The sequence below is a fragment of the Electrona antarctica genome (genome assembly GCF_951216825.1).
Source record: "Electrona antarctica genome assembly, chromosome: 18".
Lineage (NCBI taxonomy): Eukaryota > Metazoa > Chordata > Actinopteri > Myctophiformes > Myctophidae > Electrona > Electrona antarctica.
The window spans coordinates 34,609,837-34,625,938 of NC_136799.1; the positions used below are offsets into that span (position 1 = coordinate 34,609,837).

The following is a 16,102-nucleotide window of genomic DNA, read 5'->3' on the forward strand; positions in this document are numbered from 1 at the left end:
TCAAACACTCCTTGCGGTCTTGTTTCCATTTAGGCCATATGCCCCTATGCAATCAATTCATAGACATGACATGAAGAATAACAGCAAATTAAAATTGTAGAGCAGGCCGGCCAGCCAGCTGACGCAGCCATAACCATATAAAGACTTGCCAATGCAGCCAATGTCATGGCATGCATCAGCCGCAAACAAATCATATATGGCCACAAAAGAGGGTATGCCCATGGTCGTCATATACAGATGACATCAGCGATCTCCATATATGGACAAAAAAGGGAGAAACGCTGACAGATACAGAGATACACAGATCCACTATGTCTATAAATGGTTATGTGCCTTGCATGGTGTATGAATGTGTGCGTGAATGGGTGAATGGAATGCACAATCTCTGTAAACCGCCTTGGATAAAGGCGATATATTGGCGATATATTTTACCATAGAGTATATGGAGCGACCAACTTCAAACTCGGCGTGCTCAGTAGCAAGGATTCGAGGGAGTGTGGTGCCCGCAATACACGTAACTCGAGAACCGTTTGCCCCACCGACTTGAAATTTGACACATGCATTCCACACCACCACACAGAGTGCAGTGCCCGGCCTTGAGTCGGTGGGATACACCGTTGTCCAGAACCACCTATCCAACCAATATGCCATTATATGGGCATTCCAATATAAGGCATATACATCAGGCAGGGATCTCCATTTATGGGCATAAAAGGGACACAGACCGAGAGGTACAACGGGTAGTCTGACAAAGCTATGACTTAAGACGCTTAGCGCCCCGAACTCTAGATTAATTGCCACAATCGGCCTGAAACTCTGGCTATTATAAAAATCACACCTGTGTGAAGTGAGGGGCAGTCCTATCATCGTACATCATCATGACGTAAAATAGACACTATGGCCCTCATTTATCAATGGAGTATAAATTCTGCCTTAAATTCCAGTGTGGGTTTGGGCATACGGTCACGTCGGCACAGCATTTATTAAGTGATCGTAAACAGCTGATCCTGGCGTGTTTTTGGTTGGAGCTGTGATAAATGTCACGGCCGGAACCATGAAATGAAATAATAAATAGCTGTAGGCCTACGCCTACGTCCGTTTACCTTCTACCTGCGTTGTTGAAAAATATCATCATATCCCATTGTCATGATTGGATACGTTTGGACGCGCAAAAAATGAAATAAAGCAGTGCATCTTCTCCTCTGTCACTGTGTCCTCTGTTACTGTGGTCTGTGACACCACGTTTATGAGTCATGACAGATAGATAGCCAGTGGTGGCTGTCAAATACGCCACGTTGATAAATGAGGGCCTGTCAATTTGCTCAGACACTATGATGTAAAATTGTCCATTCATTGTCAATGGGAATTTAATTAAGTTTGTGTAGGACAAAGTTTGTGCACACACACCAAAAGCTGGATATCTAGGGCCCCTCAAAAAACAAAGGCCCCAAATATTCATGCAGGGCAATTACCATACAGAGGCAGAATCTTCTTTACTTGCACGTCACTTTCCATGCATGGCAGGGGCCGAGGCTGCTGCAGTATGGGCTGAGGGCCAGTCCCCTGGGGAGCGTTTCCTCTCCTCCGGCCCCTGTCCTGCTTCAGCAGGGCTGACCCAGCACACTGACCCTCTTCAGCACACCTGCCACCCAGCACTGCCTGGCCCAGCACACAGGAAATGGACCCGGCCGCACTGCGGCCCACCTGGGCTTGCACGCTGGCCCAGCAACCCTGTATTTACCTGCTTTAACTGGGCCAAAACAGCCCGCTGAGAATTTTAATGTCAAGAAATGACATCATGTTTCACATTTCCTGGGCCGGAGGTGTAAATGTAAACATAATTATATGCGCTCAAAAACGCCACAGTGGGCAACCTGAGCACAAACTGGTTCAGTTATGTAAAAAAAAAAGGCACTGAGTAAATGCAATGTGGAAAATAGTGCTGATCAGCAAGCGTGTGATGTAAGGTAGCCCAGTCGACCACGTGAGATAAGACTCTTTATATGATGAGATCAGCACTGTGAGACAAACTGCAAGGTGGTCTGACGAAACACACCGATTTATACTTGGGTGGTTTCGCACCGTGTGGCGCACCACAAATAACCACCACCTAAAAGCTTGTAGATCGGCTATTTTCGGTGTGCAACACTGGCGCGCAACTAAGTATAAATAAGGCTTAAAACACTCTTGGCTTTGGAAAGAGTGAGCAGCAGAGAGGTGGTTGAAAAGGAGAGGGTAAAGAGTGAGCAGCAGAGAGGTGGTTGAAAAGGAGAGGGTAAAGAGTGAGCAGCAGAGAGGTGGTTGAAAAGGAGAGGGTAAAGAGTGAGCAGCAGAGAGGTGGTTGAAAAGGAGAGGGTAAAGAGTGAGCAGCAGAGAGGTGGTTGAAAAGGAGAGGGTAAAGGGAGGACGGGAGGGAGCTCTCCTGTTCCTCTCAGATCCGGGACCAAAGAAAAAGGGGTGGGGGGGATTAGAAATCGTGCCATATCAGGATTGGGAGCATGCTTGGCAGTGGGGGGTGGGGGTCTATCTATGGTACTATGAGACAACACGCATACGCACGCATGCTCGCACACTCGCAACGGGTGGGCGATGGGTAAACAGGTCGGGCGTGTGGGTGGGGTGGAGAGGTTGTGGCTGGACCCTGCTCCTGAATACTGAACAGAGGATCAGGGACGCCATTGGCAATCAGTCAGTCAGGAACCAAAAAAAAGACGTCACTCCCTATTACAGGCAAGCGTCACGGCACAGAACGTCAGAAGAGAAACAGAAGCTTGAAGAAGTGGACCATAAAGCTCTGATCTTAGGGCAGATCACATGGTGTTTTCTTGTTCACTGTCAGTAAAAAGAAAAGTTTAACCCGTTGATTCTACAAAGGCCTTCGAAATCATCAGTTCTCACACTTTTAAGATTACAAAATAATAATTAAAAAAAATAGCAGATATGTACAAGCTTGCAGCGCAGCAAGAACTGATCTGCTATTTTTGAATAGCCAATGCTAAAATTAAAAATGACACAGATGCTTTCCCGGTTTTAATGGCTTAAAGGAGTGTTTCAATTAACCTTCACAGAGCCCCTTTCACTTTGCAAAAGCATGAAGATTTGTCACAGTAGCAGAGCTGCAACATAACATGAATACTGCATCAAGATGCAAAGGACAGAACAAAGACTTAACAACTTTCAATCTGGTGTCCCTATTTTGGGCACGTCAAAACTTGACGAAAACTAGTGGTATAGTGGGTTAGTTCTGATATACATAATGGTAGTGTTCTGTCATGACATTATAAGCAAGTATTACTATTTTCATATCAAAAAGAGCAGAAGCTATTAGTTATTTTTGCAATTTGTCACAATGTATAGGGCTTAAGTGGTTCCAGGTTATTAGATTCAGTTAGCAGTCATTCCATATCTCTCAAGACATCTAGATTCTAACAGCAGAATCAGCAGCCCTGCCCTAAACATGTAGTGCTGTTGTCATTAGGAATGAACACAGTAGCACTCGGGAGGAAGAAAGGGGAACAGCTAAACCGAGTTTATGTTTCTACACAAAAAAGGAGGTGGCGCCCTCAAAAGGCATTTTTTATAGTGGTACAGTGGTTAAAATCTATATAATCCCCTACTTCTCCCCTCTAGACCAAATCTCTTTACTGAAAATAGTAGATCTACAATCTCACTTTGTGAGCATATAGATCTGCTACATTTGCAGAATGTTCACCTATTAACCCTAACCTATTTAACCCTCAGCCATGGACAGGATTCATGTGGTGAAGTGGTTAACAACTCAAATGTTCCCCCCCAGCAGGACATGTCATACCTGCAGACTGTGAAGCACAGTGCGCCGCCAGCTGCTGCCCCCAGGAGGCTGCTCATCAGGTTCACACTGTAGGCTGGAGAGAGCCACGGCAGGAGAGACATGGCCAGGCGAGCTAGCAGGGTGAACAGAGGGTAGCCTGGAGGATGGGCCACCTAAACACACAAAGACCATACGTTTTGAATGACAGTGCAACAACTTGGCCAGTGTTTCCCAAACTTTCCAGGTCGAGACCCAAAAGACATTTGCCCGGTACTCAAACTAGAGTCTATCAATCAAAACTTCTGCCATTCCTGTCAGGTGTAAAGGAGCAACTTGGACACTCACGCATGAAGGAAGCATGAGTTCAAGTCCGTTGCTCTCCCCATGTCCCCCATATATGGGGACTAGGTTGGCGGAGGGTGTGTAGAGCCCAGGATCACATTAGATAATTGACACAGGGGTGAAAAATGGGTTACAAAATCGTGGGATAAAAATATATTTAAAAAAAACCCCATTTATATATATATAATTTCATATGTTTGCCTATAATGTCATGCCCAATATAGGGTAAAGTGGTTAGACATAACACACACACCCTCCCCCCTATGCCCTTTTCCTGCAGCCACTTCCCAAGGACAGTGCACTTCCCTGGGGATGCAGGGGATGCAGCACGTGGTGCCTGCAAGCCAGCCCCAGCCCCCACAAACCACCTCCGAGCCACAGCCACTCTCGCTAGGGGGGGATCCCGGCAATCACAGCAATTAGCCACTAAGTCTCATCCAGCCTGATAAGGGCTCAGTCATTAAACACAGGCTCATTCCCCGGCACTGATAACATGAGCCAGCCAGGAATATATGGGGTGGCTGACTCTTACAAATAGAGTGTTGTGAGAGAGGGACGACTATAATGACCCCACTACTGGTCTCGGACACAACGAGGGTTCCTGGCTCCTCATAGCTATGAGAGTCCTGGCTCATGGGCAGGACAGAGATGGAGAGAGTTATAGAGAGAGCAAAGGAGATGGAGAGAGAGAGACTCAGGAGAAAGAACGGAAAGCAAACAGACATTTTTGTAAACGTCTGGATGGGTCAGACCGCCATGGTAAACAGGAGGTAATGGACATGCAAAGAGAATGTCCAACAGGGTTGGAAAGGCCACCAGCCTAAAGGACGGCTGAGGGACGAAGGCTGCAAGAAGGCACAGTGATCCAGAGCGCCAGCGCTCTGGGGATCAGAGGGGAGGGCCGGCAGCCCAGGGCCCAGGGTGGCCCTGGGGAGGCCCCCACGACAGGCAGACAGGCAGGCCACACGGACTGCGGCACTAACGGCAGGATTACTGGCATAGTGACACCGACACAGCCTCCCTAAAAGGATCACAGCGGCGTAATAAACTTTATTAAATAATAAAACTTATTATAACTGTTAACCCGATTTAGTTCATTCTTCGCGGCTTACACACACACACAAAAAAGAAGGGTGGGTATAATAAGCCTTATACCGTACATAAGGCAAAGCCTACAAAAGCCATCGCCTTACCATTGGCTTTAATTGGATTTGAAAAACGGGTTGCAAATTATAGCATTCTCTACTTGTAACTTAGTAAAATAAGTGTATAGAAAGGATGGAGAAAAAAAACCTGTGGACTGAAAGTAAATTAATCTGCTTTCTGCCCATGCTTAATTAAACTTCCTTAATGCGTATAAGAGTTAATGAATGAATTGATTAAACAATACGGCTAATACTCACCCCCAGCTCACAAGCAGCGGTGATCAGCTCTCCTGTGGAAGAGAATGGGGGATGAAATTAATGTAAACCCGATAATTATTATTAAGAGACAAAGTCTGCTCCAAAGTTTTCCCAAATCAAATACTTGCATTGGGGTTTTGCATTAATTGGCCAGGATCAAAACCTGCAAATCTTCCCAGTGTGACATTTCCTAAGCGGCACGCTCATTCTCTTCATCTCATGCCTCTCCCCTGACAGACACCCCCTCCCCTCGCCCAACCCCCCACAAACATGTGCACACGCACGCACACACACACACACACACACAATAAAGAGACTCTTATACTCTGTGTGAAACACACATACTGTATACTGTTGTGAGAATATTGCTCCCAGTCCCAGGCTCTCCATGCACCAGGGTCCCATCGCTTTCCCTCCATCCTCTCTCTGCTTCTCCCCTGCTCCCACAGTCCCACACTCCCAGTGTCTCATTTAGTCCACTGGATAGGACTACATATAAAAGGCGACAACGGTGACAGTCACACAGTGAGGTAAGAAAGATGTAAAAATAGGAGCTGGTTGAGCAATTTTTTGACAAGCACTAAGGGGGGCTGAAATAAACAAAGGCACCCCGCTAAAAGCGATCTAAGACAGCCTGAATGCAGTTGGGCACAAAGCAGAGCGTTTAAAATTGTACTGATTTCCCACCCAATGTTTGCATCTCCCACTCATGAAAATTGACATATGGTTCAGATTAAATTACACTGATAAAATGTCTGCATTAAACACAGCACCCTCTACTGGTAGCAGGTTGGTAGGGTCCAGACAATGAGATAGTGGCCTCTTTCCTTCATTGACTGGATAATTAACATATTGTATACCTCCAAATAGGACTGTAAAGTGTCTGTCAATAGGAAGTAGCATGTGGTACAAATCAAATATAAATGAGTAAATGGTTTTATATTGTTTCCATTTCATCCTGATAAATAAAACAACCACTACAGAACAGAAAATAATAAAGAGATTAAAACTAAAATACCTCCATACCATAGCGAGGACATTACAGAACGCTGCAGTTGAATTTCTGATGTTATTGGCTGCACCACTTATTTTTCTGCATTTAACCTTGTCGTCACAGTGAATTTACGATGCCGGAATTCCTGCCACATGAGGAGCCCTCACTCTTATCAGTCTAATGGACCATGAAGACACAACTCCTCCACCTGCACAGCTTAAACACTGTCACAGCTCCATTCCACCTGGCGTACACAGACAACTACAGTGCCTTGCTTCAATTTACTTAAGTAAAGAAATTCTTAGTTGAATAATAATATAGTCACAAGGAATTTATCGACTAATCGATAAGTTGGTTTAATAAACAAATTGTGAACTGACCATTCTAAAGTTGATTTCACAATGGTTACTGCCTAGCTATTGAAAGTTATAGACTGGCATAATTAAAGGGTTATATCTAGATTTTTATCGAGGGGAGGGACATACTGTAGAACAATGACAAATCTGCAAACAAACCAATGAATCGATGAATCAACCATGAGCGGACAGCCCTATGCTTTACATCATCAGTCTCTCCATTTAATCAACCATGAGCGGACAGCCCTATGCTTTACATCATCAGTCTCTCCATTTAATCAACCATGAGCGGACAGCCCTATGCTTTACATCATCAGTCTCTCCATTTTACTCATTTTCCCAACATGGCACATTTTTGGCCGATTCAACATAAACACTCAAACTAATACTCAGCCCAAAACATCCAACTCACAGTGCCACGGAGATGCAGTTCTGTAAGGGAAAATATTGAGTCGACGGGGTAGCAGACGCAAGCGCCAAGAGTCTTTGTGATAGCAAGAGCGCGGGCACCGAAACCAGTCTTCCCGTAATCCCCACCATTTCCACACTCCACATTCCTAGACAACAGCGTACCCGCAGGGCTGCGCTCAAGCCTCCCCAGGGCACATCACACCTAAAGAGATTAGGACACAGAGACGGAGACCTGGAGAATTCGGAAGGGTGTTCAACTGGCACTATCAGAGCGGGCATCCTGCACCATCCCTAAATGCTGTGGAGAAGGGGCTGGCCATTTTTTTTCAAAAGCTCCTCTTGCTAGACACAACCAGCAGGGCTACTCAGCGCTGCTTTCGCCTCATCTCTCTGCCCACTCAGTTTCCCCTCTCCTATCTAGTCCAGCTTTTCTACATGCTTTTAGTCTGCTAAATGAGTAAATGTACACAAATGTGCATTCCTTTTTTGGCCGTTTCCATGCATGGGCACTGCCATGCCAAGAACTTCCATGTCCCCGAGTCCAAATTTACCCTGTAACCTACTAGATATCTCTCTAAATATTCAATAATAAATTAGTGTTGTGAACTGTTAAATTTCTGCAATTTTGGATTCTTACAAGTCTCCTGCAATACTGTACAAGATAAAGTTAAAACAACAACAAACATGTTTCGGTGGTTTTAAAAGTCAACAAATGACAATGTATACTATATATGTACATCACTGTTGCTAAATTATATACTATAAATTATTATAGTCATTTTCTGTAATCTGTACACGTTGTATTTATTGCTTCTAAGGTTTTTAACATATTATACATATTTGTATATTGAATTATTATTAAAACTTTATATATTGTAGCACAGTCTTCGAAGCATGCCACACGAACATTGCACAGCACAGACTTGTAAGAGTGAGTGCCCTCTCTATTTGACCACTCGCCTGGTACTATACATTTGTTTTTAATTAGGGTTTATTTGTGTTTCTGATTGTGTCTCTTAGTTGTATGTCTTGTTGTTTATGTCTATATGATTATTACCTCATGTTCTCTACAGTAATTTGGTCAATGATAGTTGTTTTTAAATGTGTCTTATAAATCAATTAGATTTAATTTATTATTTATAGGATAATAAAGGGTGATGGCAGGAAAAGGACCATCTCAAACCTGACAATGGGGCAAAGACAATATTTACTACTACCCAAACCAACTTTTCAGCGATGACATGTATGTTTTCATATCTGTTCAAGAAATAAAATAATATAATTGTGTTCCCTAATCCCTACACGGGAAAGCTGTTGCAATAGATATTATTCATTCATGTTAAAACAGAAGTGTGCCTCAATCAGGAGCGACGACTCTGCACCAATAGCCATGCAAATGTAGAAGAAGAATTTGATACTGAAATCAGACATAAATATTATGGCAGATGTGAATAATAAATGTTGGGGTTCCACATGCACGATCACTTACTGTATGCGTCAGTAATCCTGACACTGGTGTAATTCCCTATCTGCACACAAGCAGAAAGACACTTCTGACAGATGAATACATTACTAAAAACTTTACATTTCAAAAGCCATCCTTTTCCTATCGAAACCTTGATCACAGTCCATACGGAGTTCTACCCAAACAAGCATGCAGATATCGCTCCTAGACAAAACTGGCACCATACTTGATAATACGGCTCTACTACAGCAGGACTGGCTGGGCGATATCGACCAAATCTAATATCACAAAAATAGTTTTGACCAAATACCTCAATATTGATATTGCAATGTTGTGGGATTGACAATTAGTGCTTTCATAAAATATTTACACAATGAGATTGTTTGAGAAATAATCATCAATGTATGTCTATCATGTAATAAGTGGCTACAGAAAGATAACAGCTAGAACAGTCAGGCAAGTTTAGAAAATCATCTTTCAGACATAACTACTGTAATGCAGCCTTTAAAACCATGAAGAAGAGTCAAAGTTATGCCATAATACCACAATATTATTATCCCAAATCCCAGACAACCAATCTCATATCACAATAACAATACATATATAGATATAGTGCCTACTGCCCAGCCCTAATAAAGGTTGTTATTAGACCAGCAGCTGTAGTGCTTTAACTATACTAAACTGCACCCATGTGTCTCTTATTGGAGATTGTAAAGGGCGCCTTATCATCATTATCTTACTGGTCGTCAGCGATCTGAGACCGCCTACTTTTAGGAAAACTTCGGACGAAAAATATAATTCACCTCACAATCAATGTTTGTACAAAACTGGAAATGTCTAATGTTTGTGCTATAACTGGATTCAGTACTAGCCTCGGATCAGATCATCATGTAATTAATTGATTTGTTGACATTTTAAAGTACGAGCCAGACAGTAGACTCGATTAAATACATACTGAATTAGCCTAGGATCAAGACTATCATATTATGATAGTCTTGATCCTAGGCTCATTCAGTACCATGGACAGCAGCACCTGTGTATTCTCATTTAAAGCCTGTGTCGCTGCCAAAACAAATCTGATCTACAAGCAACCAACGCGTCCGCGAAGCGGAGCGTTCGGGGACGCGTTGTTAGCTTGTAGATCAACTCTTTTTTTGACAAGCTACACCGGTCGTTCGATTACGTGATTGGCTGCCTGGCTAAACAACAACGCCACATGGCTACAAAGTAGAAGTACCGTCCGTAGTAGCAAACCGACCTGAATCTCCTCCGGGGACCGTTTTCTGGACACATGGCACATAAAGAGCCGCAACACAAGCCACAGTGGCTCCTGTCAGAGTCCAGCTTTTCCTCCACTGCTGCTCCATGGAAAGCATCCCTCTCGTTTTAAAATATGACGAACATTAAATAATAAAAACTCACACACACACACTGACACAATACACACACACACACAAACACACTACGGCTAGCGCTAGCTAGCTGGCTATCGTTAGCATCGGGGTATAAACAGCGCTCCTGGAATGCCCGAGGTCTAATCCTTGCTCAAAAGTTTGAGCTCGCACGTGTGCAACTTTTAAGATGTATTTTTATTTTTAATAACGCTATACCTACACCAGTACACATCATTACTGACAGAGAAGTAGTTGTAAACAGACCGAGAGGGAGAGAGAGAGCGGCTGGAGATTTCACTTCCTGGTTCAATTTCAATCCGCAAAGGAAAGGATCAAGGAGGCTTTATGAGGAAAGGATTATTTCTTCTATATTGCGATTTTTTTCATCAGAATTATGTCGGAAGCCCTCTGTCATCTCAGTCAGTCAGGTAATACCACCAACATAGTTTTTATTCTGCTTTATTTCTTTTGCATCCTGATGATTCTGTGAAACTAACATTTGATTTGTGTAATTTTGCTTGATGCCTACTGTCTAGATCAGGGGGGGGGCTCTCTCTCCATCGCGCAGTGTGAGTGTGCGTGCGCTTCTAACCTTGACCTTGTTGTTAGTTTTGTATACTTTTATTTATTTCAAAATGTAGACTATAACATGACTTTGAGTTATGTGTACATGAATTCCAAAACGTTGGATGTGGGATGGCAATTCTTTCTTTCTTTCTTTCTTTCTTTCTTTCTTGTTTTCCAAATTCTTCAACCATCATGATTCAAAAATATTGGTTTCACTAAAGTTTACATAGACCTAGATAAAAGCTAGGTCTATGAAAAAGCTCTTGAAACTGGTCCTTTATAGCTTTTATCAAGTGTTCTACCACTACCAGCCAGTTTGGTAACAAAATGTGTTTTGAAAGCCCACATTAGCCTAAAATGTGTGGCAAGGATATCCCTAATAGTTTATGTTGGTTTTAGGATCAGTCCTAAATGCACGCTACACTGCATTCAAAAACAAATGAAAAGATTGCCTGTTGTTGTAGAGGCGGAAGAAAGCAGCTTTCTCAGTGGACTGTGTGGTGTAAGAACCAGTCAAGGGATGCACAATGCATTACAACACAGGCCAACATAGAGGTCCAGCTTAAGAGTGTTGACAAACCAGGTAAACCCAAACTCAAACATAGCTGCCCGAGTGCCCGTCTTATCGGATTTAGTGCCTTTTGAAAAAGCTCCACGCCACGTCGCCACGGTCACCATGGTTCTTTTTATACTCCAGAGTCAAAGTATGACTGATGGAGGCTTTATTTGTCTGTGATTCCTAATGGGAGCATTAATGTGTTCAGTGCATTCAAAAATACAGAAAAGGCAAGGACATTTCTTTAATGCTGTGTAATAGTCCTTGCAAGTCAAAACCCCTCCTCAAAAAGCTCATTGTTATAGGCTAGATGTAGTGATTTTATTCTGTAGGAACTATAGGAAGATTAATAACTTCTCTAATAATCATCAACTGCATCATTCACTCAGACAGGCCAAATGTCAAATTAAGTCCAGAAATGTATTGTTATCGGCTGCTAATGCAGAATTAACTTAAGCGAGAACACTGGATGTAACCGAAACAAGATAGATGATGCACCCTTAAAAATGTCTCACAAGTGTCCACATTCACAGGTTGCAGGGTTACCGTAATAAAGAAATTGCCCTATTGAACTGATAATAATCCCAGCCTACCATAAATGAGTCTGATCCCTCAGTAAATTGAGCCCTTGGAGAGGTGGAGTGGTGTCAGCACCTAGCCAACTCTCAGATGGCTCTCTAATCCTCCCTCGCCTCTCTCCACCACCCTTACTGTCTAATCAGTTCTTAAACACACACATGTACACTCACACCCATCTGACACACACACACACACACACACACACACACACACACACACACACACACACACACACACACACACACACACACACACACACACCCATACACCACCCATACACACTCACCCTTCCTCACTCTCAGACTCAGCCATCTCTTCGGTGTGATGTCACTGTTAATCCATGCTTCATGGTTATCCGCCGGGCTGCAGCGCTGGGAGAGGAATATGGGGGGGTGAGAGGGTGAAGTTAGAGGGTGGGCGGGGCAAGCTATATTCAAGTCACACCAGGAAGTCTTCCCGCCTCAACCCCCAACTCCCCCTTCCATTACTCCATCAAAATCCCTGCACAAAAAAGGGTTGTTTAACTGCTTGGCCTAAGTGTACAGTATGCACAGATGCTCAATGGAGTACTAATGTACATTCACATTTCAGTCCCAAAAGGGGAAATAAAACATGCAGCTGTGAGAATGTGGCTGTGCTGTATTCATAGAAGCGCGCCTATGTTGTAGCTCATATTAGAGGCACAGGGAAATCATTAGAGGCCCTGGTGGATTAAGCTCATTCCAAGCATCCCTGGCTACCACATGCATGCATGCAGAAAATGCAAGGCTTTTTTATTGACAGCTTGTCCAACCATAGATAGGAATTACCCGCATGGGTGAGGCCCCAAGCTATTAGCAAACATTACATAACATGGGTGAGGCCCCAAGCTATTAGCAAACATTAGAGGTCTGTAATGGCAGTGGTATTAAACCATTCAGGCCTGACGTCGGAAATAAAAAATAAAAAGTTTTCTAAATCATGACAATTTTCGGAAAGATTTGAGGCACATTTTAACGATTTTTCAAAAATAGCAGACCTACAAGTTCATAGTGCGCCACTCGGTGGCGCGCTATGAGCTTGTAGATCTGCTATTTTTCAATAGCTAAATTATAACAATGTTTAAAACACCAAAACGGGTTCCCGCCCCAAAATGGGTTAATGGTTAATGTGGTTAAACGCTAACGTGACATGGATGCATTCCAGGTCTCAATGGATTAAATTCATTATCTTTGCAGATTGTAAGCATGGTGTGCGATTGTGTATGGTGTGTAGCCCACTGTACGCCTCCATGGGTCTTGTGTGTTCGGACACACTTGTGTAGCAATGTGTGTTTTCAGGGGATTTCAGTTCAGCTTGTGATAAGAAAGGGCATTAATACTGAATTGATTTGGGACAGTCCAACAGAGCACAACTCTACATGTGTATATGTACAGGCTTTCACTGCCTGCAGCCTGCATCAAAACAAAGATTCTTACAATAATGTTTTACCGCCCTAAAAGGTAGCTCTCTTGAGGTCCTCGCAATTCTTGAGGGGTGCTAGCCCCTCCGACGTTCAGACACAACGTCATGTGGCAGCCAAATCTATAGACTTTTAGAGTTTGTCTCATTCATGCTCCCCCAAACATCAGCAAGCCCCTAAAAATCAACAGGGCCCCACTCGTGACGTCATGTGGCAGCCAAGTCTATGGACTTTTAATGTTTGCTTTAAGCAGTGACATCATGTACAAAAGAGATGTTTTAAAATGGTCACAGAGTAGGATGGAGGGAATGGGTAGAAAGTAAATAGCTTTACAGCACAGGAGTGGAGCAAAGGACAGCTGGAATAGGTTAGAAAATAGAGACGATACAAAATGAAAAGAGAACCAATACAAATAATTAATAAAAACTAAATGGGTGAGGTCAGCTGAAATGTACAACAGAATACTGTAAAAACTGTGTTTTCTTCCCCCTGTTGTGGCTCACAGTATGCATGTGGTGCAGCCATGCAGGAGCAAGGGGCTTATGAGGCCACTCGGTTAAATTTGATCTATTTGATTATGTATTTTCCTCACTTACCGCATATCTGTTTTAATCTTACCTTAAGCATCCTTGAAATGAGGTGTAATCCAGTTAAGCCCCTTTGAATCTGCTTCCCAGCCATATTACAACCGTTCATCCTGCCTAAATATCCTCACTGCTAAACAGTTGCTCACAGACTGTGACACTGGCCACAAGCAGGGATTCATATATTGTAGACCAGTGGTTCCCAAACCTTTTAGCCTGTGACCCAAAAGCCTCCCTGGGACCCAAACTAGTGAAAATAGTAAAAAAACAAATCACCACTACATAATTTGATTTTTCTTTTATTTCTTCATGAAATTATTGTAAAGAAAAATCATTGAATTTGTTTTTAATGCATGAAAACGGTTGCTTTTTTGGGCATGTGTTTTGAAATAATAATTAAAAAACAAATGTTAGGATTAGGAAACAAAAAATAAAGGGACCCATAAAGGGTCCCAGTGTTTGGGAAACAGTGTTGTGTAGACCCTCTGAGATCAAACACTAAAGCCTTGGGTTTTCATAATAAACCACAACATGATCAGCTTAAGATACTATGGAAACAAAATGACAGTAAGCAACTCAGTAATGGAAGATACCGATTTTGAGTGATCATATCCCCATTTGTGTGGCCCCAGTTTATCATGTCAACATTGCCTTTAGGGCCAACATTTCCATAGTTTGAATAGTTTGAACGCAAATAAAGCATAATGTTCAGCCCAGCCCTGAAAGTAGCAGGAAAATACTGCAAAACAATTACAACACTTTCCTTTGAAATTGACCATATTTACATGGTGGCCATCTTGCTCTTTGGTTGATCGATTGAATAGGCCTACTTTATTAACGGTATGTAAAATGTACCCTGCTTGTTGTTGTTGCCTCTGCGGCTGATTGGCAGGGTGGAGCCTGAGGGACCATCTGGTAGATTGGGGCACACCTGAGCTTGGTGTATAACGGTACCTGTGCCTAACCTCATCCATTCTCTCCCTCTCCAGGTTGCTTCAGTTAATGTGTTTATCGTATTGGTTTACACCTCACAACAAGCTGAGTCTCCCCTTTGTTACAAATGTGAGCCAGTTATAACACAATCAACTGTGTGCACATAATGCTCTGAAGAGAACAAGAGACAACATGCAGAACCGCATGGTCCATGGTTAACTTTGCGAAGCAGTACACCTATAGTTCAGACCAATACAATATTGTAGGCCTATTCAGTTTTGTCAAACAGGAGCCTCAAGAAAAAAATGTCCTATGATGTTTGTTTGTTTGCTTTTTCCTTTTTCTTTTGAGAAACAGCTGGCTACTGACAGAGATGGTTAAACAATCCCATTTCCACTATGACACTAATCCAAAACATTGCAGTGACACATATAGGGTGACGGAGAGAAGGACTGAGGGTAGATTGAGACTGAACGAGACAGTATTTTAAAGACTGCAGCTCGGAGAAATGTAGATGGCACACAGCACAGGAGGGGGGCTAGCGAGACAGCACGTCACAGCATGGTTTCCATATGGGAGCAATCCACTTACTTGAACTGATAAAGATTTAATTAACACCAGACTCTGCAATTACTCTGTAATTAAAGTAATTTGTCCCCTTATTTGGATGAGTAAGCCGTGCATCACAACAGCCTCTATACACACAATAAAATCCTTTTGTGAGGTTGGTTCTATTTGTACACTCTGAGTTAAATTCACACTGAGGAGTTTATTGTGGGAGAAAAGGAGAGGGCATGAAGGAACAAATTGGACTTCCTCAGGTGTTAAATGTTTTCAAATATGTCTATCAGCTCTTTTTCAGCTCTTGTTTTATTTGGATTCTAGTTGACAGTTGAAGGACTAATAAGCCATGTAGGCTGAACATACAGTACAAATATCAAGAACCACATGAAATAGTGAATAGGCACGATATAATCATAATCCTTTTCAAACATAAATTGTGTAGCTATATATTTGATGATTTAGCATATAAATTAAACATGTTTTCAAAATCTCTGTTCTTTCCCAAATTCCAAAGTTGCTTCAACGTATTAGTGGCATATATATGGCATATATGAAGTCAAATATTGTGATGTGAATAATAACTATTGTAATTATATAAATAGGCCACAGACACTTGTTTTCACAAAATATTGTAATTTGTGACCATACCAGTTAGTGCTTACTGGCATATGAAACTGATTGCCAAGTTAAATTACTAAAACATTGGGTAACACTTTCTATGAA

At 42.5% G+C, this 16,102-nt stretch overlaps 1 protein-coding gene across 3 annotated transcripts in view; it reads right to left on the minus strand.

Moving 5' to 3' along the window:
- Positions 1-10,447, minus strand: part of tmem260 (transmembrane protein 260) — a 33,229-nt gene extending 22,782 nt beyond the window's left edge. For 2 of the 3 annotated variants that reach the window (XM_079528170.1, XM_079528168.1), the window contains exons 1-3: positions 10,020-10,447; positions 5,536-5,567; positions 3,812-3,963 (exon numbers count right to left, since the gene is read on the minus strand). In XM_079528170.1, the coding sequence (XP_079384296.1) occupies positions 3,812-3,963; positions 5,536-5,567; positions 10,020-10,137 (302 nt within the window). In that variant the 5' untranslated portion in view covers positions 10,138-10,447. Of the gene's footprint in view, positions 1-3,811; positions 3,964-5,535; positions 5,568-8,785; positions 8,826-10,019 lie in introns of all 3 variants that reach the window. The other variant, XM_079528169.1, reaches the window with a different exon arrangement.
- Between the last annotated feature and the right edge of the window lie 5,655 nt (positions 10,448-16,102).